This window comes from Megachile rotundata, chromosome 15 (assembly GCF_050947335.1).
Source record: "Megachile rotundata isolate GNS110a chromosome 15, iyMegRotu1, whole genome shotgun sequence".
In the NCBI taxonomy this organism is placed as follows: Eukaryota; Metazoa; Arthropoda; class Insecta; order Hymenoptera; family Megachilidae; genus Megachile; species Megachile rotundata.
In genome coordinates this window covers 5,953,805-5,979,686 of record NC_134997.1, presented here as the reverse complement: position 1 = coordinate 5,979,686, position 25,882 = coordinate 5,953,805, and the positions used below count along the sequence as shown (strand labels likewise).

General features: G+C 27.2%; 3 protein-coding genes and 1 long non-coding RNA gene across 21 annotated transcripts in view; 2 read left to right on the top strand and 2 right to left on the bottom strand.

The window, feature by feature from the left end:
* Positions 1-10,780, top strand: part of LOC100876410 (spondin-1) — a 58,960-nt gene extending 48,180 nt beyond the window's left edge. For 3 of the 9 annotated variants that reach the window (XM_076540690.1, XM_076540688.1, XM_076540695.1), the window contains 9 exons: positions 1,726-2,068; positions 3,223-3,249; positions 4,406-4,622; positions 5,862-6,032; positions 7,943-8,065; positions 8,552-8,700; positions 8,865-8,943; positions 9,029-9,097; positions 9,625-10,780. In XM_076540690.1, coding sequence (XP_076396805.1) covers positions 1,726-2,068; positions 3,223-3,249; positions 4,406-4,622; positions 5,862-6,032; positions 7,943-8,065; positions 8,552-8,700; positions 8,865-8,943; positions 9,029-9,097; positions 9,625-9,800 — 1,354 coding nt within the window. In that variant the 3' untranslated portion in view covers positions 9,801-10,780. Of the gene's footprint in view, positions 1-1,725; positions 2,069-3,222; positions 3,250-4,405; positions 4,623-5,861; positions 6,033-6,201; positions 6,800-7,942; positions 8,066-8,551; positions 8,701-8,864; positions 8,944-9,028; positions 9,098-9,624 lie in introns of those variants that run through there. The other 6 variants (XM_076540691.1, XM_076540689.1, XM_076540693.1 and 3 more) reach the window with 5 other exon arrangements.
* On the bottom strand, positions 4,163-5,518 carry LOC105663760 (uncharacterized). Its single transcript, XR_001097170.2, has 3 exons — positions 5,130-5,518; positions 4,647-5,050; positions 4,163-4,572 (listed from the first exon to the last, which is right to left on the bottom strand). It is a non-coding gene; the product is annotated as an uncharacterized LOC105663760 (long non-coding RNA).
* Positions 10,781-11,740: 960 nt separating the features above from the next.
* On the bottom strand, positions 11,741-13,678 carry LOC100876293 (uncharacterized). Of its 3 annotated transcripts, none has more exons than XM_076540697.1 (3): positions 13,535-13,678; positions 12,286-12,886; positions 11,741-11,944 (listed from the first exon to the last, which is right to left on the bottom strand). In XM_076540697.1, exons 2-3 carry the CDS (start codon positions 12,841-12,843, stop codon positions 11,816-11,818), a joined length of 687 nt encoding a protein of 228 aa, XP_076396812.1. In that variant the 5' UTR covers positions 12,844-12,886; positions 13,535-13,678; the 3' UTR covers positions 11,741-11,815. The 3 variants fall into 3 exon arrangements, with proteins under 3 accessions (XP_076396812.1, XP_012150410.1, XP_003707494.1); XM_012295020.2 differs by lacking the exon at positions 13,535-13,678 and adding an exon at positions 13,313-13,516; XM_003707446.3 differs by lacking the exon at positions 13,535-13,678 and adding an exon at positions 13,313-13,519 and having other exon boundaries at positions 11,846-11,982.
* Positions 13,679-14,776: 1,098 nt separating this feature from the next.
* On the top strand, positions 14,777-24,510 carry LOC100875726 (FHIP family protein AGAP011705). 8 transcript variants are annotated; one of them, XR_013040722.1, is made up of 13 exons: positions 14,777-15,392; positions 16,366-16,577; positions 16,666-16,917; positions 16,992-17,142; positions 17,315-17,560; positions 18,250-18,297; positions 19,455-19,622; positions 19,702-20,976; positions 21,060-21,258; positions 21,460-21,631; positions 21,781-21,946; positions 22,020-22,114; positions 23,154-24,510. XR_013040722.1 is itself a non-coding variant. In XM_012295015.2 (13 exons), the coding sequence occupies exons 1-12, from the start codon at positions 15,222-15,224 to the stop codon at positions 21,941-21,943; spliced, it is 3,051 nt and encodes a 1,016-aa protein (XP_012150405.1). In that variant the 5' UTR covers positions 14,777-15,221; the 3' UTR covers positions 21,944-21,946; positions 22,020-24,510. The 8 variants fall into 8 exon arrangements, 6 of the variants coding, with proteins under 6 accessions (XP_012150405.1, XP_012150402.1, XP_012150406.1 ...); XR_001097169.2 differs by having other exon boundaries at positions 22,182-24,510; XM_012295015.2 differs by adding an exon at positions 21,395-21,406 and having other exon boundaries at positions 21,478-21,631; positions 22,020-24,510.
* The last annotated feature ends 1,372 nt before the right edge of the window (positions 24,511-25,882 follow it).

Below are 25,882 nucleotides of genomic sequence, written 5' to 3'. Positions count from 1 at the left end.
GTTAAAATCCTCGAGAGCTTGTATTAGCCGAAAGTGTTAGGAAACCGACCGTGTTAAGGTGGCTTTATAGCATGAACAAGCATTCCGAAATTTAAACAGAACTGTGAATTTACCAACCTCGCATGGAACTACCGGACTGATCAGATTCCACGAATTTTAGGGATTATTCGTGTATAAGAATATCACCGTGTTGTATAACGCGTTTCAGTTGAAACATTGGCGCACCGTGCAACCTAACCTGTCTCACGTTCCGATATTTCTAAATTTCCATATTCCTAAATATTCAAATTTTTAAATTGACGAGTTACCGAAGCTTTAAATTCTTAATTGTCAGATTTACAAAACTTCCTGAACTCTTCTGTTCCCACATTTCAAATTCTTGCAACTTTCAACTTGCTAATTAGTTCAAAAAATTTTACGTTTTTGGAGTTTTAACTTTTACAATTATTCAATTTTTAAGTTCGTCTACTCGTCACATTTTTAATCTTTGTGTTTTTTAGTTCTTCCATTCTTTAACTTCTCTATTTATCAATTCTTTAATTATTCTGTTTTTCAATTCTTCAATTACTCACTTCTTCAGCTCTTTAATTCTTTAGTTTTTCAATTCTTTCATTATTCCATTTCCCAATTCTTCCCTTCTGTAAGAATTAAATTATTCAATTATTCCATTATTCAATTACTTAATTATTCAATTATTCGATTGTTCAGTTATTCAATTGTTCGCTTGTTCATTGTTCAATCGTTCAACTGTTCAGTTATTCAATTGTTCAATTACTCAGTTACTCGATTATTCAATTACTCCATTGTTCAATTATTCAATTATTTAATTATTCAGTTGCTCAATTATTCAATTACTCGATTATTTAATTACTCAATTGTTCAAATATTCAATTTTTCGGTCTTTCCATTTTTTAATTTTTCAATTTTCCAGTTTTCAATTCTTTATTGGAATTTCTTCATTTATTGGATTATATAATTTTGGATTAGGTAATTTCTTCATCTTTATTGGAGTTTCTCATTTTCTTAAATATTTCATCTTTTCAGTTCTTCAATCTTATGAAATATAATATAACATTCGAATACCGGTAAAATTCGGATTTAACATTCGACTATTCAAATAATTCCAATAATAGATGCTCAAATTATTCAAATAATTAAGCACCAGAATATTGAATAATTCAAAAATATTAATATATTTAATAACTCTACCGAAATTGAATGCTTGAATACCTTGAATAGTTCTAATATTCAAATAATAATATTTAAATTTCAAATTCACGTTTGACTGTCAGACGTATCACGTGATGATCCGAATTACACCGAAAAGAAACGAAATTACGCGACATGTCATCGCTCATTCGTTTACCGCAAATCTTACCACAGTAAAATCTGGAAATAAACGAAAGTTTGAAATAATAAATAAATATATTCCGAATGACGTCGTGTTTGATCGTATTTTAACCAGGAAAGTTACACAAATATGTTGGTAAAAGTTTCACAACAAAAAATATTATCCCTTTATTAGAATTGTCTCATCGATATATTACTGTTTACCTTCCATTCAGATATTTTCTTCGCTCGCTTTTCTACGTTCGCCAAAATATCAATAAGATCTATACGCGAAAGTTCATACCTAAAAGATTCACTTATATCGAGTCTTTATACGTTTTGTAATAGTATCTGATTAACATAGATTAAAAACGAGTGGATTTTGTATCGATGCAGTAAAGGAGAGCGTCACCCCGTGTCGAACACAGAAATGTGCGCTCTCGAAAATTGGAGTAGCTGGAGTTCGTGCACAACAACCTGTGGACCAGGTCACAAAACCAGATCAAGGAACTTCCGCGAGAAGAAACATCGCAAAATATGCAAAGCTGGCATGGATAGATCGGACTTTCAACAGACGATCGACTGTGAGAACGAACCGTGCCCTGATGAGGATGCGGATGAGGTAAGAGAACCGTCTAACCAGGCGGACGAGAATGATGTGGAGCAGGAGGACAATGGTGATGGAGAGGATTACGAGGGAGAGGAACCGGCGGTGGAGGTAACCGAGGAATGGCAGCAGGTACAGAACCTTCGAGAATTTCATGGAATTTACTAATTATTATCGCGTAACTGTATCGGCTTATCTTTCGATTACCTCACGAAACACGCGTGCACTTCGACAATAACAGTTTCAATTCGGTCGTAAAAAGAACGAAACGGAGTAAACGTAATTTTGAACTGGAAGGTAGTATCCGAATATTGAAGCAAGGAGAAATGAGCATACTTGGTCCTATATTTATGGACATTTAATGGCCACTTATATTTAAATTGAAATTATATTATGGAAATAAATAATTATACAATAATTTTATATAAATAATTATTATGCAATATATACAATAATTTATCGTATTATAATATATTATAATTTATCTTGATGAAGGTTACTTTGACAAAAACTTGATAATGATTTTTATAATTGAAAATAAGAAATCCGACATTTTTATGGACAGCGTAAATCTAGTGTTAAAATGTTAATTGTGTTCGATATGTGTCTATGTCGATTCTAAGTTTATTTCGATACATCGATATCCCATAATTATATATACAGAATTAGCAAGTTTAAGACATATAAGATATGAACATTTGGAAATTTAATATTCGGATATTTGGAAATTTGGAAATTTAGCATTCGAAAATTCGGAAATTTGAAATTTGAAAATTTAAGATTTGAAAAATAGGAAATTTAAAAATTTGCAATTTGAAATTCGGAAATCCAAAAATTTCAAAATTGGAAATTTAAGAATTTGAGATTTGAAATTTTGAAAATTTGGAAATTCGGAAATCCAGAAATTTTAAAATTGGAAATTTAAGAATTTGAGTTTTGAAATTTTGAAAATTTAGAAAATTGAAAATTTGGAAATTTGAAAAATTGAAAATTTTGAGAATTTGGAAATTTGGAAAATTTGGAAATTTGAAAATTTCAAAATTGAAATCGTACTACTTAATTAAAATCTCTATAAACCTTAAAAAATTCAAAATGGAGATATTTATTCCTTGTTCACAAAAATAATTAACAAATTGTCGATCATCGTGTAACACAGACCGTATTGAAAGATCGCCTTTCAAATAACACAGAACACACGAATCGCCACTAACGAATTTCGACGTGTCAAAATAATCTCGTTCAATTCGCTAGTTAACTGAAAACCATACCTGCACCATTTCTCGCAGATCCATCGATGGTACTGGCATCCTCACGTAAGTCGAGCGATTTACTCGTGAGAAAATTGAAATCGACGATCCACTAATTCAAGGTACGAGTGAGTTAGAAGCAATGGAGAAAATCCTCTCTAGTATCGCAAATCAAATTTCAAACGGGTAATGGTTTCGATATCATTAAAATTTAAGCTGAAATACTTTCTATATTTCGAACAATTTCACAGTTACCTCGCGCAATTGATGTTATTAAAAATTTGTATACTTCAACGATTAAATTTTTAACGACGAGCTTATGATTTCAATATTTAAAAATTGTTATTATTTGTATCTGCATTTTAACAGCTTTTGTATATCTACATTTTTATTTAAAGAGTTATTTTTTATGAATAATTTCTTTGTATTTGAAGTATAATTTGTTACAATTTAAATTGTGACGGTACGAGTTGTAAACAATAATATTTATTGTTATTTTCAATAAAGATTTAATTTCTCTTCTGCTCACTCAATATAACATGTATGTACATTCATCATCTCATGTTGTGCATTGCAAGTGAAGTGTTAATCAATACATTAATTCTATGAATTAATTATTACGGCATACATATTATGACATCGATTAATTCGTTCATTTACATGTACTGTCTATGTATAGTAAGCTATAACATTTTTCACGAACGTTTCACGAAACGTTACTAATTCTTCAACGTCATAAATTTAATCTAAATCATTTATTAAAATCGTTTATTTTAACTTTAATGTAAACTTGATTTAAAACTTATTCTAATTATTCTATTATATTTATTGTTTTGTCGATTTAACTGTTTTTTGTAAATACATATTTTTTGTAGATACATATAAATATTTCAAAATACATACAATTCGTATTTAAATTCCATGTTAATATTAAAAGATTTGAAATTATTTCCAAGAATTGAATTTTCACTTAACTTAATATTATTTTAAACTAAATTTTTATTTAAAATTGTACAGTAAATGCACTAATGAAGGCAAAGAAATTACAAGTACAAAAGGTTATATTTAAATTGTTACATATGAATTAAGTAAAATATTAAATAAACAATGCATTCAATGTAGAATTATAATAATTACAAGTTTATGATTATAAATGATTATTACAAAAGAACTTGTGTTTGTATAAAGATTTAATTTTTTTGTCGATTGATCCCGCAATTAGAAGTGTCCTGAGGATCGTTACACACAGTGGTCCGATTGGTCCCCATGCAGCTCAAGTTGTGGTCCTGGTGTCCAGCTGAGATCCAGATTGGTGATAAGAAGTTGGGGCAGTGTGGGAGACAACAACGAGAACCTCAACATTGACGAATGCAAACTGCAGCAAACTGCCTGTGTAGCAAATATTCCAACCTGCGATTTTACCAAGAAAGATGCTGAACGTAAGTTAAAGTCACTAAACTTACCGATCTATAATTTACACAATGGATCCGAAGGATCTGTCGAGTGGCTTGACAGTCGTTAACCTCTTAGGTACGATGCACCACTATAGTAATATGCATGAATACAATCTTTCTGTACGATGATCCATTATAGTAGCTTTGGCAAATCTCATCGTAAATTACACAGCGACACTACAGAGGCTCACTCTACTGACTCACTCGATCACCGTTTCAATTGAATGACTGTCTTCATAAATTTTGATTCGCTTTTTTGCCTTCACCACGTTTTATACGAGTATTAACAAGTCCCACAAAAGTATATTACATGCAAATAAAAGGTACCAAGTAGTTCCGGCACTATGGGAACATCTCTTTGCACTAATACACGATATTGGAAACATCTGGAAATTACATATTTTGTGAATTTTCTGAAAAAGTAAATTATCAAAGTTGAAATATATGTATCATATCTTTGGGAAAAATTATAATTTAACCATCAAAAACTACATTTTAATGTACTCGCGTGAAGAATAGCATTGTCATATATTGTAGTACTGTTTACCCATAATTCGCGCCGAACTCTGCAGTACATAAACAGCGCTGCGTAACTTCAACCGTGCCTAAGAGGTTAAGGATCGAAGATCGAAAATCGATACAACAGCGTAAAACAACTTCGGTGTTTCTCCCCCTTTTGATGGGACCGCACGAAAGCGATAAAACTGCGCATGCGCACAAATTACTCAATTCACGACAATAACCTATAATGCACACTTAATTTAAAATTAAAAATGGGGAAATAAATAAACAAACGATACAATTTTAATATATCAAAATTTAGTATATAGTGTAAGAAAAATCTTCTCAAAGTTTGAGCTGAAAGATTTAAATTGAAGAGGTCATTAAATTTTTTAGTGAGTGAAAGCGAAAGGAAGAAACCGCCATAATACATTAATTCTTTTATCTTGATAGAAATTAACACAAGTTTCAAGAAACGCATTTCAATAAATTTTGTAATTAAATAAATAATGTAATTTAATAAATAAATGAATAAATTCTGAGTAGTTCAAATGACGGTTTTAGAGTTTCACCTCAATTTTAGCATCGTGCAAACTATTATAACTTGATGTAAACTATTGTAAACTGTGTGTCCCAACTACAGAAGCTTTAAGTCAGTTTGCACTACTGTTCACAATGCGTTGCAAATTCTTATGTGAAGATAAAAATTGAAATTGATTACAGAAATCTGCAGTGAACCGATGCAAAAAGGACGATGCAGTGGAAACTTTATACGTTCGTATTTCGACAAACAAGCGGTTCGTTGCCGTATGTTCAGTTATTCCGGTTGCGATGGAAATCGCAACAATTTCCCAACAGAACAGGACTGCATAAATGTTTGCAGAGACTTTCAGAGTGAGTTTCGCTTCTCGAACATTTTCCCTATTCTCGATTTAAAGAACTCGATATCGGCGTTCAGAAAGTTACTCCGAACGCGGAAATAAATTTATAAAACATGGATCGAAACTGTAACTTCCTTTTCTCCTGTTAAAGTTGCTTATTCTACTAATCTTATTTTTTTTAGGAAGAAAATGAAGGTAATGGCGGTTCAAAAATAATTGTAATAAAACAACAGTAGGAAGTTATTTATTGCAAGTTACCCTTTGCAAACTTAAATCGTGCTATCTGAAATAAATTTGGTAGACATTTTTTAAATAAAAAATTTGAATGTTGCAAATAACTTGTAGGTATTGATATGGTCAACAGTAACTAGTTGATATTCTAACTTGGTTATACTAGATTTATTAATAACGAACTAGATTTTTCACATTTTCTACAGTTTGAAATATAATACTTTTAAAATAAAAAATCGAGAAGTGTCAAGTTGAAATATTTTATAGCTAAAAATAGTTTTAGTCGCGTTAGCGCCATGGTTTTTTCGTGGCTGCTTTTTAAATATGGCGGTATTATAGCTACAAAGTGCTGTGACAAAAATTGCAATGTTCATACCAGATTTTAATATAAAACCATCAACAAAACTTCATCTACTATATTCTGATTGGCTATACATGTTAACGAGCAGCACCTGTGCCGTATTTCATAGTTTTAGTCAAATTTATCAAAGATAACGCACGTGTTTCCGACGTCGTTCGCAGCCATTTTCATCGTATAAAATTAAGTACTTCGGTACGTTAGTAATTAAATATATTTCATTAAAAAACACGTTGCAGGTAACAGCAGATTGAGGAGCATCGATCGAGTATTTACTAATAAAGTCAAATATTGAATATTTAAACGAATTTTATTCAGATTTGCAGTTCTCTTCGTTTACGATCATGTTCAAATAAAATTCACTTGTAAATAAATTTCATTTTGTTTTATTCAAATAAAGTTTTGTAAATAAATCACAATTAGTATTTGCACGTTGCGTATGCAAACAATAACGTCGACGATAGGTAAATATAAAAAATAAAAAGCAGTTATTTTCGAATGTGTAGCAATGAGACATCATTGGGCCGTTGATGATAAAACTTTCTTGTGATAAATCTAGAATAAAATGAAACTTAGAGTACTTTATCGGTACTTTTTATTTGTGACGATACTTAATTTTCATTTCCAGAGTATGTGAATGTAAGAGAATAATTTCGTACAAAGTTTTGATGCGTTTTAATCATGATTGCATAAAGTGAATACTTTTGAGAGTTGACGTTTTACTTCTCTGGAGTCGAAAATGTCCAACTTCCCCAAATATCGGTGACCGCCATTGCCTCATTCTCTACCCAAGAATGAAGTCTCTCAAGCTTCAGAACTTTTTAACATTGCATGTTCTTTAATTTCGAATAAAGAAAATTCTAAATAAAGAAAAGATAAACTTTTGAGTTTAATGTATTTGATACTATTTCAATGAATTTCAATGAAATTCATACTATTTCTATTTCTTTAAAGCGTCTATTCATAAGTGCAATTAATTTCACCTAATTAATAACTACATTTTAATAATGTAAATTATTTTTATAAATTCATATTTTTTAAATGAATCTAAATGAAAATTTGTTCAGATTAAAAATAAGATATTTCACGTAATTACAAAATATCCTTAAATGTAAATTAGTAACATGATTAATCAATGTTAATTGATCAAACTTGAAAACAACTATTTAGAGACTTAAAGTTAATATTTGAAAAGATTTTTACAGCGATCACACACTCGTGTATCCGATTACATTCTTATGCGTCCGACTACATTTACCTTATTAAATATTGATTTAATTTTAACGAGATCTTAATCCTTGCTCTGTGCACGCTTGCTCGTAAAACTAACGCAGGAGACTTTAGGACAAACACGTCGACAGGGATGAAAAACTATAAAGTGTCTCTCAGCAGCGTTCTCAGCTATCACATACCTGCTCAGGAACAGCGCAGCACGAAGATAAAACGAGCACACCACGGTGATGCTAACAATCAACATATTTCAATCGATGTTTAGCGATAATTTAACTAATTTTATATAAATTCCTTTGTTAATTAATTTCAATTAATTTATCATTCATTTGTTAATTTTAATTAAAGTAACTTTGAACATAAAAACTAGAACGTATAATTTTGGGACATATTCAATTTCATCGATTTTTAAATAAATTAGAATTTAAACAAGTTTTACGTTTTAGAGATATCATCAATGATCTAAAGAATTTTTTGGTGTAGAATTTCTAGTGTGTTTGATGATTAATCATTTCATGTGCAGCAATCTTAATAGCTTGTTAATTTAGATGCGACGAATACAATGTTAATATATATTCGATGTTTGTGTTGATCACTGAAACTTTTCGAAAAAAAAATATTTTTGTACATGATTGCTTTTGTAGATTATACAAAATATACGTGCATCATATGTATATGATATCTATTATATAATGTATATCGTCTTCTTTCAGAAAGTTTAGAATTCAAAGGTATACAAACAGACAGTCAAGTAATGGAATCACCTGAAATGGAGGACATCGATTGTCAAGTATCTGAATGGAGTAATTGGTCAAAATGCATAGGATGTACTGGCTATACAGTCACTACCAGGGAAATTTTGGTAAATATTTAGTTATAATTAAAGATAAACAAGAAAATCATCGAAATAAGCAGTTTTACATTTTATTTATTTTTTAATTTATATGAAATAAATCATAATAAAAGAAAATTAATAAAATCAACTGATATTTATACGGCATAAATTATTCAATTTTAATAATCTAGGTGCCTCCCAAAGGTAATGGTAAAAATTGTCCAAAGAAATTGCGTCGCAAGAAGAAATGCCATAAAATTCCACCCTGTTGTAAGTACCTTCATTGTTAACATAATCAATAGAACTAATGAAATAGTTCAATTTTATTAAAAAGAGAACAATTTGAAATTGTCAGCTTTGCAAAGGGATGGACCGAGCCGACGCATGTATCGTGATCGAAACTCCGAAGCAGAAGAAAATCAGGGTAAGTTTTGATTAATGATAGTGCAACTATAATTAATAATATCACTGTAATGTGTCCAAAATAATTTCTTTTAATATTAACTTGAATCACTCATATAATAAATTTTATCTTTTCATTTCAATAGTGATTACACGTTAAAAATAGATTAAAATATTAATGAGTAGCAATATTGAATTATACAAAATTTGATAGTAATAAAATGTATAACAGAATCTTGAATATTCTATGAAATCAATAAAGTATTATATAAGTTATATATATATATATATATATATATATATTGAAAACAATATTAAGTAAATTTGTAAAAAGGGCAATATATATTGTAATAAAAACTACAATATATTTTTGATAACAAATACTTAAGGTTATACTAACACTATTAATAATTATTTTAGTGTCTACTACTTTATGAAGGCAGTAATTCATGAAATGACTTTATGCATTCATGAAATGACTTTAGTGCATAATAATATTATAATATGATATGTAAATTATATAATATTAATTATTAAAATTGCAATTAGTTTCAGTTGACTGCAAAATGACGCAATGGTCTCCTTGGTCACGTTGTACAGCCACCTGTGGAGATGCATCACAGTATAGAACAAGGATAGTAAAAGTTGAACCCTCTGGTCCTAGAGGCAAACTATGCCCTGCTTTAGTAGAATATAAGAAATGTCATACAGTGAAATGTCCATAAAAGTACAGAAACTTTTAGTATGTATATTTTCTACTTTATTCTTATTTTAAAGTTGATTGAATCTTGGATTCTCATTGAATTTTACTTATGTATTGTGAAATCAAGCGTAATAAACATTATTTTACTTCAATTCTTTAACATCGTATGACACCATAAAATTATTATAGAATGTAGTAATTCTTTGATCAATTATTGTTATATTTTTAAAAGTTACATAAATAAAAATGACAATCAATGTCTTCAAATATGTTACAATATTGGTGTTTAAAGCGCTTGATACACAGATACATAAAAATGCAAAAATTTACTTAATCTTTTTATAATTTCATTATAAAGTTCAGTGAAAAAGCTATTTTACAATTGACAATTATATCCTGGTAAACTTATCATAGGTATAGTAATATTACCATTATATTGTAAAATACATTGAAAACAAAACTCTTTGTTTGTCAATAAGTAGTACTACTTAAACTCATTAAAATTAACAAAAATTTCTAATCAGTACAGATATGTTTATAGTAACCTTTTGAAATTTTAATATAACATAACGCACAAAAAGTCATGCCATATTTTTAATCTGTTCCTCCTTTCAGATATTTTGAATTATATAATGATAGAAATATATTATCAAACAATATTACATATACAAAAATCAATTAATCGTTATTGTCACATCTTGATAGTTCTTTTAGTTAAAAGGAAGCGCATTCCAGTTACTTGCAAAGGCAAACAAGATTAATAGTTAGATTTAGTTTTTACCCAATTAAATTATACTGAAGATTCTGTTCAAAGAAATTTTATAATAAATTGAATTTAAATTACTATTATAAGAAGTACAATTTCACAAATGTTTTATCAAGAATTAACTTGTTTATCATAAATAATTTATATTCATTTGTGCGAGCATCATTATGGAACATATATTTATAGCATTTACAGTGTAAGATTTAAGAAAATATAGATCTCAGTTTAAGACCAAATACTTCAATTAATAATTATTAAAATTGTACATTTAAGGTTTAAGTAAAATCAGTTTCAATTGCCATAAATAATGAAAAAATACTTATAAGTGTGAAATACTAATTGTTTTTATATATGCTGTTATCCAAAAGTTTAATCTCAATACTTTATTTTCTGAACGAGGCAGGATAAACAATATGCATGCAAGTTGTAGTTTATATATTATTAGTTGTAAACAAAACAAATGTGTCCATAATTTTTATAAATTGAAATATTTTGCTTATTAGTCTGTTTTCTAAAACGTTAAATAAATATAAAGTATTTACATCCATTTAATTTCAAAGTTGTTATTGCATAATATTTTATAAGCGTACTTATTTAACTTCATTTTAATTTCATATTACTACCATTGCTTTTATAATCAATCAAATTTTATATTGGTCCTGTCGAATTCTGATGAATATAAATATTTTTTGGAATTTGTTCATTATCATTTCCTAATATAAGATTTGCTGACTATAATCTACTATCTCCTTCAATTTTGAAATAGGTGACTAAACTTTTGGATAATAATATATATGTTACATATCTTTAGATAATAAGATGTTTATTTATTAATAACAAATCATTGTTACTATGTTAGTCTCTTCACTTGTATCTGACAATAATGATATATGTATACAATATAATATAAAATGAACTTCAAAACTGTGTTCCATCCTATTATTAATACAGTTATGAATAAAACTGATTACAAATTTAATGTTGATTTAATTGTTATTGATTGTTTGAATACTGTTAAAATATATGCTTTATAATTTTTTTAATTGCAAATAACTTAACATGAAAAAAAGTAAGTTTCGTATCTTACTCTATCAAAAATATAACTTGATTCATATTGTTACTCCATATTTTAAAGAAAGATTTGAAAGTGATTTATTATTTAATTTTAAATAAAATAAATAAATAATCCAGTAATGTTTATGTAATAATATTAATTTACATCATTTATTTTTCTACTGTTCATATTGACACAAAACTTATATTTTTTTAAATCAGGAATCATTCTTCTCATTATTTTTATTTTCTGGAGGTGAATAAACCAGTATTGTAATATCTCCTTTTCCCTTTTCCTTTGTCACAATTCCATTTACCTTCTTCCTTATATATTGTACTACATCCACCTAAAATATCATTATTTTGTTTTCACTTGTGAAAAAATCTGGAAAATACAGACTAACACTACTTAGTTCTTATAATTAGGATGTTAATATTTTTTTCTTCATTTACAAATTATTATATAATCTTGTTTAATTTTAAGTATTCACAAAAATATAGGTTTTAATTAATATTTTTTAAATTATTTACTACAAAAATTAATTACTTCCTTATACTATATTAATTACATGAAACATTAATGTATTACAAAAAAATTAAACATTAAATACAAATGTATATTTAGTATGATTATAGATCCTAAGCAATCAATCTAATTATTTTGATAAATGTTGACTTCTTCTGTTACCTTATTTGTATTCTCAGCAGCACAATTTAATATAATGGTAACCAAATGATTTTTTTTTAATAACCTGTTTATATTATTCACTTTTGTTTCTAAATCATGTTCATTGATTTTAGCAAATATAGTGAAACTTTTATTGCTTCTATTATTCTTCTCTTTTTTATTATTTTGAAGATCTACTTGGGTGTCGGCATTACTGTTATTAATATATGTTGCATGATCCACAATTTTGTAAATATCTCTAGAACCTTTAGTATCAACATATGGCATCTTAATTAAAAACATATTACGCCGTTTAGCAATCTTAGCTGCTTCATTCAATAGAACAACACTCAAAGATCCATCTGTATTCTCAAGTGTAATTTTGGGAAGTGGTATAGTTTTTTTTCTTTTTTTCTTTTCATCTTCGTCATCACTTAAATCATCATTAAACTTACAATCTGCAGTAAGCTTTAATGTTCTTAATAGTACAAAATTATTCTTCAAACAATCAACACTACTATTTGAAAGCAAATTATTTGCATGATGTAAAAATTTTATTCTTTTCAATGGTCCTAACATGTTACCTTCTTTTAAGTAACATTTAACATAAGCTCACTGAATACTAGAACATAATGAAATAATAAAAACTCATTAGTAATTTAATACACAAAAGAACGATTTTTCATATTTCTTATTAATTCTAAAGTACATTGTAGATTCAACCCAGTTACAGTTAAACGTATAATTTCTCTATGTAAAATTAAATATTAATGATAAATAAAAATTTATTTTAATAGATCAATTTTTTAATATACTAGCAACATTTTCATATAACTTAAAATATATTATTATTAATCATTTTTTTAATATTAATTTTTATATATTAATATTATGAAATGATTCATGTTTCCATAATAATACGTAAAAGAAAGTTATATTTTTTAAAGGATATTATAAAAGACTGGTAAAAACTAAAATCGTTTAAAAGTAAATTATAGAAATTAATACATAAAAGAAACCAGAATTGAACATTTAAAACAAAACTCACATCAAAATAATATTTATATGGAAATCCATCGATATTATTAACTATATAACAATATTTCAATATCGTAGTAAGTATAAATTAGAACGTCACATTTATATTATTTCAATTACACCGCGTATAAAATTATTGAAAAAGTTTCTACAATTCCATGACTAGGTTATAATATATGTGCAGCAGACTAACAATAACTACTCCAATGTAGTATAGAAACTATATACAAACCACTATAAACCATGTGCACAATTACTGATTATGAAACAAAAATAACGCCATCTTCTGAGGAAGAGAAACAATAAACTAAACTAAACTTGAACCAGAATTCTAGTTTTATTTACTGAATCTTTTAACGCACATACTCTTATATGTTCATATGCGTTCAAAATTAAGTTCAATTTAAAATAAAATATTTAAATATAGTATCATTTTATACTGAATTTATAAGCGCCATCTTTTCGGTGAATAGAGTGAACTACACACTTTTAAAACTGTAATTTAATTAGTTCTCATCTTTTACTGCTAGATGGCGGTATATGAAATAAAAATATGGTGATCATCGGAGTCGTCGTCGGTCAAGAGGAGTTCTATTTTCAAGCCGTTGATAAAGAAGAATTTTATTTGTACTTGATATTCAATTTTATTTATGTTCAATTGTATTTTAAAATGCAAAACGTTCGTTATTCATTCCTTGATCATATCTGAATTCAAAAGCACTTATTTAAATTCAATCCAAAATTAATTTCAATAAATCAGCTATTTCTGAAGAGTTATTGCTTAATTGACTATTTAAAATATAGAAAAACAAACTCTATAAATGTAGTAACCATTAGAGTCGTCGGTCAAGAAGAGCTCTGTTATTAAAACCGTCGGCTAAGAAAAGTTCTGTCTGCAATTCTGAACAAATTATCAATGTTTAAAGCAATCGTCGTTTGATCGTATTCAATTTTATTTTAAAGAGAAAATCGTTTGCCATTCATTCTGTAATCAAACCTTAATTCAAGAACATGTATTAAACTTAAATTCAGAATCAATTCAGAGTGCAATCAATTTTCGGTAATTCCACATCTGACCTCTAGATGACGATGGCGGTATTATTCTCAGTCAATGAGCGCAAAAATTTAAATTTTTAAATTCATGAAAAATTAAGACTGCCAAAGTGCTATCAACTGTTTGAATGAATTGCTTAATTAATACACTGTTGCCTTTTTTATCCTTTCTATATATTGAATCGCCGCAACACTTCCGATATAAATGTAAATTGCAATGTATGATTCAGTTATAAAAATGGTTAAATTGTGATGTAGTTTCTAAAATCACTTTCTGAAATGTAAAGTGCGCAATAAAATTACTTGCAATTAATAATACGCATGTATTTGTAAAAATTTTACTATTTTTTAATTTCGAAACTGGTTTTTGTAAATTAGGCATAATGTATTTCAATGCGCGAATTGTATTGTGAATAGTAGGGACCTGTTCGCCTTGGCTGCCATTTTCCCCAGGAAGGCCAGATTTGCACTGGAGTGTACAAAAACTCGAGATTAGTATCTAAATGCATCTAAATCTCAGTAAATGAAAATGGCGATTTCATGATGGGTTGACGACGAATAAAAAAGTAATCAATTCGTAAAGTATACGAAATAATTCTCATAAGATATTCGTTCCACGCACTAAAGTATTCGTAATGCGCAGGTCGCTTAATAAATATGCGATTTGTGTTATCGTTGTCCTTGCTTTGTAGATAGACAATTATCGTAATTGTAAGTAGGACAGTTTTGACAGAAAAATTTGGTTAGTTGGAACTGTGGAACGTACAGAAATTATTTGTGCTTATGGCTGCTAATATAAAGATAATACGAATAATTCAAAGCAGGAAAGATGCATGAAATCAGATGTTTAATAAATGTGAAAGTAGATGAAATATAAGTCGAAAAAAATGAGCTGGTTACGAAGTAGTCCGCTGAGAACTAGTTTTAGTAAGCAGCGATCAAGAGACTCTCCGCCAAAGGACGCTGATCCATCGGCATGTTATGACAGCTTCTGTAAACACTGGCAACAAGCTTATGAAATTATCTTGCACACAACTGTAAGTCTATGTTTTAAGTCTTTAATAAAAATTTGAAAACTTTTCAAATGATAGTTCTTAAATATTCTAAGTTCTTCTGTTTTTATGAAAAGTTATGAGAGTATGCAATACAAAACATATAAGGTGTCCTATGTTAAATGATTAAACTTTATTGTTATTTAATATAATAGTACCTTATGTATGCGTAGGTGGGTATGATGTACACATAGGTCTACAAATACTTTGTTATCACAAAGAAGTTTATTTATGATTCTATTTCATAACATAATTCTTTGTTTGGAATGTGAGTTTAGCATTACAGATAGATTAAACTTAGTACTTTCAAAATTTTATGTGTATTTTAGTGTATCTCGCTAAGTGTTTCACTGGTTTGTTGTACTAGTTTTTGTTATGAACCAACTCTTATGCAATGCAGTATTGCTTTTTACAGGTCACCACAGATAAGATTTTAATGACTTAAAATTTGGAGATCTTTCTAATCAAATAATGACCTCTGACCAATTCACCTTCCATAATGATTATCTAATCATTCTGTGATCTTAAAGGTCTCATATAATGTATAGAAGTCATCTAATTAGATTTACATATATCAGATATGACTAAGATATCTTATATACCTTATATTACAAATTTAAAAACTTGAAAATTGTCGAATATCTAAATTTTCAAGTTTCCACGTTTTTGAATTTCGGGAAGGTGTTACACATCAATGTAACAAAAGTCTATTGTACCTTAGTTCAGCCTATGAATAAATATTATTGGTCCATCTTTACATTATAAAGTATTAACTGCGAACCTGCTAATATTCTTAAGTTTTATATTTTTGCTATATCTTTTGTAAACCACTTGTGGATCTATGTGTTTATAACTTTTCTCACTTTCACGTATAGTATATATAGCTAAAGTTTCATCATTTAACTTTCAAACAGCCTGTATAGTATTTTAGATAGACTTAATATTGATGATTCTATAGCCACCTAAAGGGATACCAAATCAAGATGATGTTCTTGGAGTTGTTAATCACATAGACCAAATGGTAACTCTTTTATTATTGGAATTACGAGATGCCAACTTTTATAATAATTATCGACAATCTACAACGGCAACACATTCTCCATGCCTGGAATATTTGTTAAGTGAAAACCTTCTTGTTAAACTTTATGACTGGAGCATACACACTGGAAGGTAGAGTCTTCATAAATAAATACCAATTGGTATCTGATATAAATATTCTATTGATAACTATTTTATTACAAAAAATATAATATTATAGGTTTAATAATGCTGTACGTTTGGAACAGTTGAAACTGTATGAACTTTTAGTATCTCATAGCGGTACTCTTCTTGCCCATGAACCAGTTGCCAGACCATTGTTACGATTACTTGAAAATTGTGCAAATGATATTATGCCATTAGAAGTAGAAAAAAAATTAGTAGTGTTATTAAATCAATTATGTGTTGCATTGATGCAAAACATGGCTTTATTAGACTTGTTTTTTCATCCAACAGCAGTAGGCAAAAGCAAGTTGGTACAAGATATATATTTTACTTATCTGCAATAGATATGTGATTAAATTTATTCACTTAAAATATTTTCAGATTCATTATTTTTACATTACTAATACCACATGTACATCGAGAAGGTGGAGTAGGGCAGCAAGCACGTGATTCCATGCTACTTTGTATGTCTCTCTCTAAAAAGAATGATGAAGTTGGGGTATATATTGCTGAGCATTCTAATATATGCCCTGTATGTAGCTTTTATAATAAGCAATTAAATTTCTATACAAATACGATTAAATATGTCATGTATTATTAAAATTAATTTTCTTTATGTTCGTTTACATAAATTTTAATTATTTCATATTAAGTTGCTTGTAGCATTACTTGCTAAAATATTAACAAGAACTTTATTTATTCAGGTATTAGCTACAGGACTGAGTGGATTGTATTCATTGTTACCTAGAAAATTAGATATTGAAACAGATGATTGGTACAGATTAACTCCAGATGATGTTAACGATTTACCAGCACTAATGCAGCTTATGAATTCTTTAGAATTTTGTAATGCTGTTGCACAAGTTGCACATCCTTTGGTACAAAAACAGTTACTAGAATTTTTGTATCATGGTTTTTTGGTACCTGTAATGGGACCAGCTTTACTGCAGGTGAGAAGAAAATATACATATCTTTTATTGTAAAATCTTCTAGTTTATAAATAATCTTAGAAATTTCAGAATATATTTTTATACTTTATTAAATTAAGTAGTTACTCATTCTCTTTTTCTTTTGTATGTATATGTGGTGAAAGAAGGTGTTTGAATTTTATTAATTTAAACTAGTGTCAGACTTTAGGAGATTATGATACTTACAAAGCAGTTTTTATGCAAAAGTTTCTGATACCGCTTGTGTTAAATGAAAAGTTCACTTGTATTTTTGTGAAAGGTGTTTAATGTTTCATGTTTCATATTTTGAATTTAATATTCATTGTATTTCGATATAGTTACCTAGGTAGTTTGACTGGTGCTTTGAATTATTTCATCTTCTCATTATTTTCTTCTTTGTTTATTCAGAATATTAAATTTATAGGTATAGTTAACATAGTTAATGGAATATCCGGTGTTTAAACTATTTCTACCTTGTAGATCATTATAAGCATATATTTATTCAATCTCTTAATTAAAGTACATATACGTATGTGTTAATTAAATCTATATAACAATGTCAGTATGCTAACAGTAAACATGCATATTGATTTCTACTGCTAATTACTAATAATAAAAATAATGAGATTCATGTCATTCATGTTATGATATGGTTATTGGTGGCTATCTGGTGACATTTTTATGATGCTCAGGATTCTCTTGGTTTGACCATAGAACAGCTAGATGAACAAGAACACTGGGTTAGTACAAACAAACACTATACTTAGAGCAGCAAGCTTGATCATTGCTTAAAATTTTAGTAAAGCATAATTCTGTATTTAACATTAATTTTATATACATTAATGTTTGTGTTGAACTTGTTAATTTTGATTAGTTTTAATAAAATGTTTGTATGTTACTAAAAATATAAGGATTTCTAAATTATTAGAAATTCTATGATACCTAATTCTACTTTGCTTCTTATTAAAAATAAGTAATTTTATATGTGTTCAACAAATAACAAAAATAATGATAGTACAGACTTAAGCTTTCACTAAAATCCTACATTTAGTTTCAATACATATTTCATGTAGCTTTTATATAACAATTTATAAATCACATGCATATTGTTTTACTTGTATTGTTTAATTTATATTTGTATTATAGTAATTTTGAGCATGTTAAAATTCACGTATTTATGTTTTTAATTATTTTTACTGTTACTAAAGTATGTGATTTATAAGTACAAATACGACTTTGTAAATACTTTTAATATATTTACGTACAGTTGCTATAACTACAAGTCTTTAATTCTTCTATTTTAATTATATACTTTATTATTTATAATAAATATTTTTATAATATTGCTTAAATAAATTATATTGAACATATTTATTCTTATTAATATTGTATTAATTGCTTTAATTTAAAATTTTTTCTTAACCATTAATCACAAAAATTCATTAAAACTGTACTTTTGTGTGATTAATTAATAATAATCTTAGTCATATAAAACTTAAACAAGTATATTTTTAATTAAAAAATACATAACTTTTTATAAATATTTTCTTATTAATTACTATATGTCAATGTTCTTTTATTATTTTTTTTAAATATGTTACATTCAAATATTACACTATATCATAAAAATAATGAGATACCTATTAATATTAGATTTAGTGTATGCTTATTTTTTTATAAATTTATCATATTAATATATTTGCCTGTGAATATTAATATCCTTCTTTTACCACAAAATAAAAATTTAATGCAAAACTTTATTAACTATAAAAAATCCTAAATAATAATTCCAATACTCGTTTTACTAACAATTATTTACTTAGGAATAAAAAGTTTTCATATATTATTTTTAATGACCAGAATATTAATGAAAATAACTAATTTTCTAATATTACAGACAACTGTGGACGAATTAGTTGCAGCAACAGCGTATTTTGATTTATTTCTTCGCTCTGTAACTGAACCTGGCCTTTTGCGTTCACTTGTTAGATTTTTACTTGAGGATAATTATGACGAATGTAGAATATTGGATAGTCTTATTCAGAGGATATCTTCTAGATCACGGGTACACTTTTAATATTTATCATTTTTATACAAAAATGATAACAGCTATTATATGTTATATACAAATTTCTATGTTGTAGTTATGTATAGTGACATTGGGATTGTTCGAAACTTTGGTTAATTTGAATTGCGAAGACATCATGTTAGAATTATGTCTAGGTGCACTGAGTCCTTGTTCCCATGTAATGCTTTCTCAGCGTAGAAGGTTACGGGATATAGATCCATTTGGACGTGCAGCTGAAAAGTTTTTGTCTTTGACGCCAAGTTGTTGTGCACCATTTGCATCTGTAAATTCTCAATTTAATTCTTTACCAAATAACGCAACACATGAAAAACATTCAAATGCTTCATCTGAAATCTTAAAATCATTACCTACATCTATAAATTATGGTGCTAGAGTATCAGACAGTTTGTACGGAAATTATCACGCATATTTGTGTGACGCCCGACAAAAAATAAGAGCTTGCCGAATCGCATGCTCTAATTGGTCGTATCAATATAACGGAGAGTTGCCTAAAGACAGTACTACCAGCAGTGCAACAACTCTGATAGATGATAATACATTGTCAGATCAGTCTCAAAAAAAAATTGAAACCAAAACCATGTCATTAGAAACGTTAAAACATTCAGCTGTTTTCAATGAAATTAGTGAAAATTCCTCAGCAAATAATGTGTTAGTTAATATTCAGTCTTTGTTAGACCACAAAGATTTAAATGTCACAGAAAAAAATGTAAAATCAGAATCTTTGAAAGCAGCGGGAATAGAATTATCGTTAGAGGAACAAGCAAAGTTAGATGCAGATATTGCTGAATTATTAAATGAAGATATTGGAATATTAGAGCCGACTAAGGAAATGTCATTAATAGACAAAAAAGAATTCGATAGCGGTATTGATGATTCAAATACTGCTATGAATTCCCTTTTATCGATAGGCGAAAGCAGTGGCTATGAAAGCTTTGCGTTTAAAGGTTCATCTGAGTCCACACCAGATAATGAACCTAGTGAAGATCGAATAAGCGAACATGAAGAAATAGAGGTTGAATCAAACAAAGAACAAGATATATTTCTTCATAACATTGTGGAGCCGAGTGCAATTACACCGGAAGAATTAACAGCAAACAAACAGACTAAAGAAAACTATCGTCAAGATGTGTTTAATGGACAACCAAATGTTGGTATATTTTTGGATGTTCTTTTACGAAAGCTGGAATGTATGACAAGTAATAATTTATATGTTAATTTACATCTAACTGGTCTCATTAGCAGACTGGCAATATATCCTCAACCATTATTACAGTCATTTCTCCTAAATCATTCCTTAGTGTTTCAACCTAGTATCAGATCACTTTTTCAGGTTTGTAATTGTACTAATGTATTTGCAATAAAAATACAAAGTGAATTGTTTGAAGCCTTATAATAGAGCTTTATTTTACGTAGGTACTTGCATCATTGAAACATAAAATAGACCAGTTTCTATCACAGCATAATAACATAGAAATATTAGTAGAACAAGCTCGCCAATTTTTGATTACTCGCGAAGATAAATTAGTGAATGCAAGAAAAAATGCATTGGAAGCTGCTGCTCATTCTATGCCTGCTAAGAGAAATTCTTTAAGCGGGGAGCCATTTTCAAGAGGTATGATTATTTTAGGATTACTTAAAATATATTCTTAAAATATCTCCCTTTTTACATTAATATTTCCCTAACGTGTTAATATATTTATATAAGTTAATATTACATTATTTTTATCTATTACCATGCCTTCTGGAAGTATTCAAGCGATGTAGGTATAGATATTAAAGATATTATGTATATTATATTTTGAAATTATATTAGATGAATTATGCTTCATAGGCGAAAGCAAAAGATGGAGTTTAACGTCCTCCTTTACACAAATGCTTAGAAGATCAAGCGGTAGTTCAGGTCCAAGTAGTTTAATTAATGTAAATCAGTCACCTAGTTTGTCAGAAAATCAATTGGAAGCTATTGCCCATAGCTCCGGATATCGGTAATTATTATTTTGTTATACTATTTAACATGTAAATTACAACTGTTATTTTAAACTGTTTTGAGATTGAACTGTTTATAATTGAAAAAGATTATACCTTTTCTTTTCACAAAAATTAAAATAATATAATGAAATTCCTAACTCATTAGGTATTATACAAAAACGTCCTGGGAATCCCCAAATGAAGTAAGTCCGGTCCAAAACATGGTCTTATGCGCAGTTGTATTAGATGAATGGCTGAAAGAGCTAGCTGCTATTACACAGGAACATGCCATTATGTCACTTACAAGTAATTTGGAATTTCAAGTTTAGCATGTAAGATAACTGAAATTCACAAATCAATATTTAATAAATATATAATTTTATTCAAAACATTCTTTTTTTATAGGATTGTAATAAACATGTGATATATTATTAGATTTGCATATAATAAGCTATAGAGTTACAGTGTTTATTTGGAGTCATATCTGACAAAATATGAAGGTAATATAGGGTATATTGCTGCAGACACAAAAAATAACAATAATGCTATTTTATTTTATAATTGTAGATATGAAAGATTCAGAAACTAGCCTTAAAGATTGTAGATTTATATGTTTCCGTTGATGTTATCAATTTTAAATATTAATCACGTTACGTTAACACGTGTTAACAAAAGAATATATACAAATATATTTATTTGATAGGCGCTTTTAAAGTACTAATTTATAGTATTTAAATGATATCGGCCGAATCTTGTTGCGAAGACTGACATTTAGAGCAATTTCCTACATAATATGCATACATTATATTATTAACAATTTTATTAAAAAAGTATAGTAATTCTTTATTAAACATTTTTAAAATTGAATCGATTTATTTTAGCTATACTTTAAATATGCACAACAATTCAGTATATCATAAATAACAAGGTATACGTAAATAAAAAAAAGTGCCAACTTATTCCTTTAATATACTACTGTATACTAACATTTTGGAAATTGTTCCAAATGTTTTTTAAAACTTGATTATGAAATAACTTCTATAGTAATTTAACTTGAATAAATGTAGACATCAACCATTTAGGGTTTAAGAAGTTTAGGGAAAGAATATTCAATAACGCCTTGATAACGCAATTGACCGATTGTCTAGTAAGTGAAAACTCCGAGCGTAAATCTCGGTTTTGCAGTCCAATTAGCTAAATAATCTTCACCCTAAACTTATTAAGCAATGATTTCCGTCTAAAAATAAAAATATAAATATCACGCATAGGTACGAAAAGTTTACAACTTCTACATTAAATTGCAGTACATAATACATGATAACTATGTAGCTCATTTTTATTGTACTTAATTTAACAATACATCAGTAAAATTATGTAATTATCAATCAACATACAAGATGCAGTCAAATATTTATAAAAGCTGTACACGATCATAATATATCAGCAATAATTTTTTTTACAAATAGGAGAGTATCAGAAATTTCAAGATCATTTCTAACTTTTTTCTAATGAATGTAACATTTTTTCATATTTTTTCAGATTGTTTAAACAACTGACAGATACATAGTATATCAATTAAGGAAAGTGACCTTGAAATTTGTAATGTGTCTTCAACCATGAAAAAATTATTGTTTGTATTTGCAATCTTAAATACTATATGCTTTTAAACATTATAGTTTCTTGTATCTACAACAAAAATAATTTAAATGAATGAAGTTATTACATAGTTGGCAAAGTCTTAGATAAAAATAAGTCGAAAATGCTGAATAATTATTTTCAACAATATTTAATTTTACAAAAATCAGTTTTGTTATTTTACTAAATGTACATATGTAGTTATACTTATATCTATCAAATGGTACTGTTGTTATAATTGTAAATAACATCCATCCATCTGTTATAAATAATAATTTTCCAAAAATAAGAGGTGCATTTTATTAGAAATTAGAAAGTTATCGAAATTGTTCTTTTCACAGAATATTGTCATGAAATCATTAAATCTAATTTACAAAACTGTATTATAGCTAAAGTGTATACTAACAATATTTTAAAGCTTAGTGTACATAATTGAACATTTGAAAAATAAATATTTGAAAGATAACGGAAAATGTATGTATCCTTAATTTGATGATATAATTTTAATAAATACATTTTTTACATTTTGTTTATTCAAGTGAATTATACATAAAAATCAAACATTTTCCTAAAGTATGGGAACTGTTAAAATATTGTAAAATTGTCTTATCGTTTTTTTGAACGCGATGCTTAATATATAAAGTTTGTACTCTGCATATTCGACTTATTTTTACTCAAAGAATCAGACTCTCTGCTTTATAATTACACTGAATATTCTGTTTATATTCAGAAATATGCTGTAAACTTAGTAGCACAAAATATTATATATATAGATATAAAGGTAACAGATCAACTTTTTAATACTTTGACAAAAAATGAAAGTATCAGCTGACTGATATGAATATTATAAGATGAATTTCATGACACTTTCGTTTCGCATTTTAAATTTCATCATTTCAATAATGAATACAATAAGAAAAGTATATTAAAATAATTTTGTCTAAATAGAAGAAGTCAGTACTCTTATTTATTTTTCAGTGTTTAATATTAATAAAGCATTACTTCTACTATTTACATTAAAATTTTGTCACAAACTTAACAAAAGTCAATACTTGCCAATATTAAATATTATTATATGACTACAGAATATTTGCCTATTGTACATGTAAATAACATATCAAAGTATAATTATCAGTACATGAAATGTTCCAGCTCAATTTTGTGTTAATAATCACTGGAATCAGTGGTAAATTCAGTGCAATTTTTCATATACTATGCTATTAAAAAGTGAATCAATAACAGTAAAAGTGCGAAGTATATGTCACAAGATATTTTAACCATGTATTGCGTTTATCCTTATGCAACAAAATATTTTTTGATCACTTTAAAATTTCTATTTAATATAAACTACTTGCCACAATGTGATATTAAACTAGGGTCTCACAAAGTTGTCCTTATTATTTAAAATTAAAACAGCTAAGTTTTGTTTCTGTTTTAAATATATTCAATGTACATCATATTTAAATGAAAAATTTTAGAATTTTGTATTGATATAATGATATATGTTTCAAGCGTTTGAACATAGTGCATGATATAATATCATTACTTCACCTTTATTCAGAAGAATATAAATTTTTAATATTTTAAGGAACACTACTTAACATATTTTATTAGAAACATGCAATATTTTCAAACAAAACTATATGCATAATATTTTATTATAGATCAAAAATTATTTAATATTTATTATTAGTCTAACAATATGTTTGTTTTACTTTACCGTTATGTTTAACTTTGTTGATAAATTAAAAATTATATTATTATATACTATATAATTTTTAGGTACTTCTTATTATTATCACAATTGTATTATATAAAATTTTGTATATATATATAAATTAAAGTACAATGATATTAATCATATGTACATCAAAAATGTAATATAAAATAGAATGTATATTATTATGTTATATAGAAGATGTTTTAATAAAATCAGTCCATAAAAAATATAATTTTTCCAGTTCCTATTCAAAACGAATTGTAAATTAAATTTTGTTATATCCTCAAGTTTTATATTTTTTTTTTTTAACAATTAAATTGTATAGTTACTTGAACCAATAGCTAATGTAAAAATCATAGTAGGGCAACAAAAATATAATTAGATCTTTAAAAAATGGGGTATATATTATTAAGTAAGTTGATACAGAAATATATTTTCATTATAATTATTTTTTATATGTCTTTTTATGACCACAGGAATTTCGTATTAATGTGTATATATAATTATAACTATATAATTATTTAAATATAAATATTTAAATAAAGAGTATTTGTTTATCTTTTTTAATATATTTAATATATTTTATTATTTTTGTAATTCTAACATTTTCAGAATTCTACAATTTGTAGTATACTTTTAGAACTGAAAGTTTAAAATAAACTCTAACGGGATTCAAATGAAATTTTAAATACAATGATAATACTGAATCAGTGCCTATTATACTCATAACATAAATAAAAAAATTAATTACTTATATATGATAAAAAGTTTAATAAAAAATGAAAAAAGTTTCTACATTATTCAATTACTAAGTGTAATGGTAAAATTAATTAAATTTTCCACGTTATAATCTCTTAACAAAGAATTATTTTGTGTAACTATTATTATAAATATAAATCGTGAAACAAGCAAA

Coding starts and splice junctions, on each gene's coding strand:
- LOC100875726 (XM_012295012.2), top strand. CDS start 15,222: ATGAAATATAAGTCGAAAAAAATGAGCTGGTTACGAAGTAGTCCGCTG. Junction 16,918..16,991: donor ACAGCAGTAGGCAAAAGCAA/GTTGGTACAAGA, acceptor AAATATTTTCAG/ATTCATTATTTTTACATTAC. Junction 18,298..19,454: donor TAGATGAACAAGAACACTGG/GTTAGTACAAAC, acceptor CTAATATTACAG/ACAACTGTGGACGAATTAGT.
- LOC100876293 (XM_076540697.1), bottom strand. CDS start 12,843: ATGTTAGGACCATTGAAAAGAATAAAATTTTTACATCATGCAAATAAT. Junction 11,945..12,285: donor CTGCTGAGAATACAAATAAG/GTAACAGAAGAA, acceptor ATGATATTTTAG/GTGGATGTAGTACAATATAT.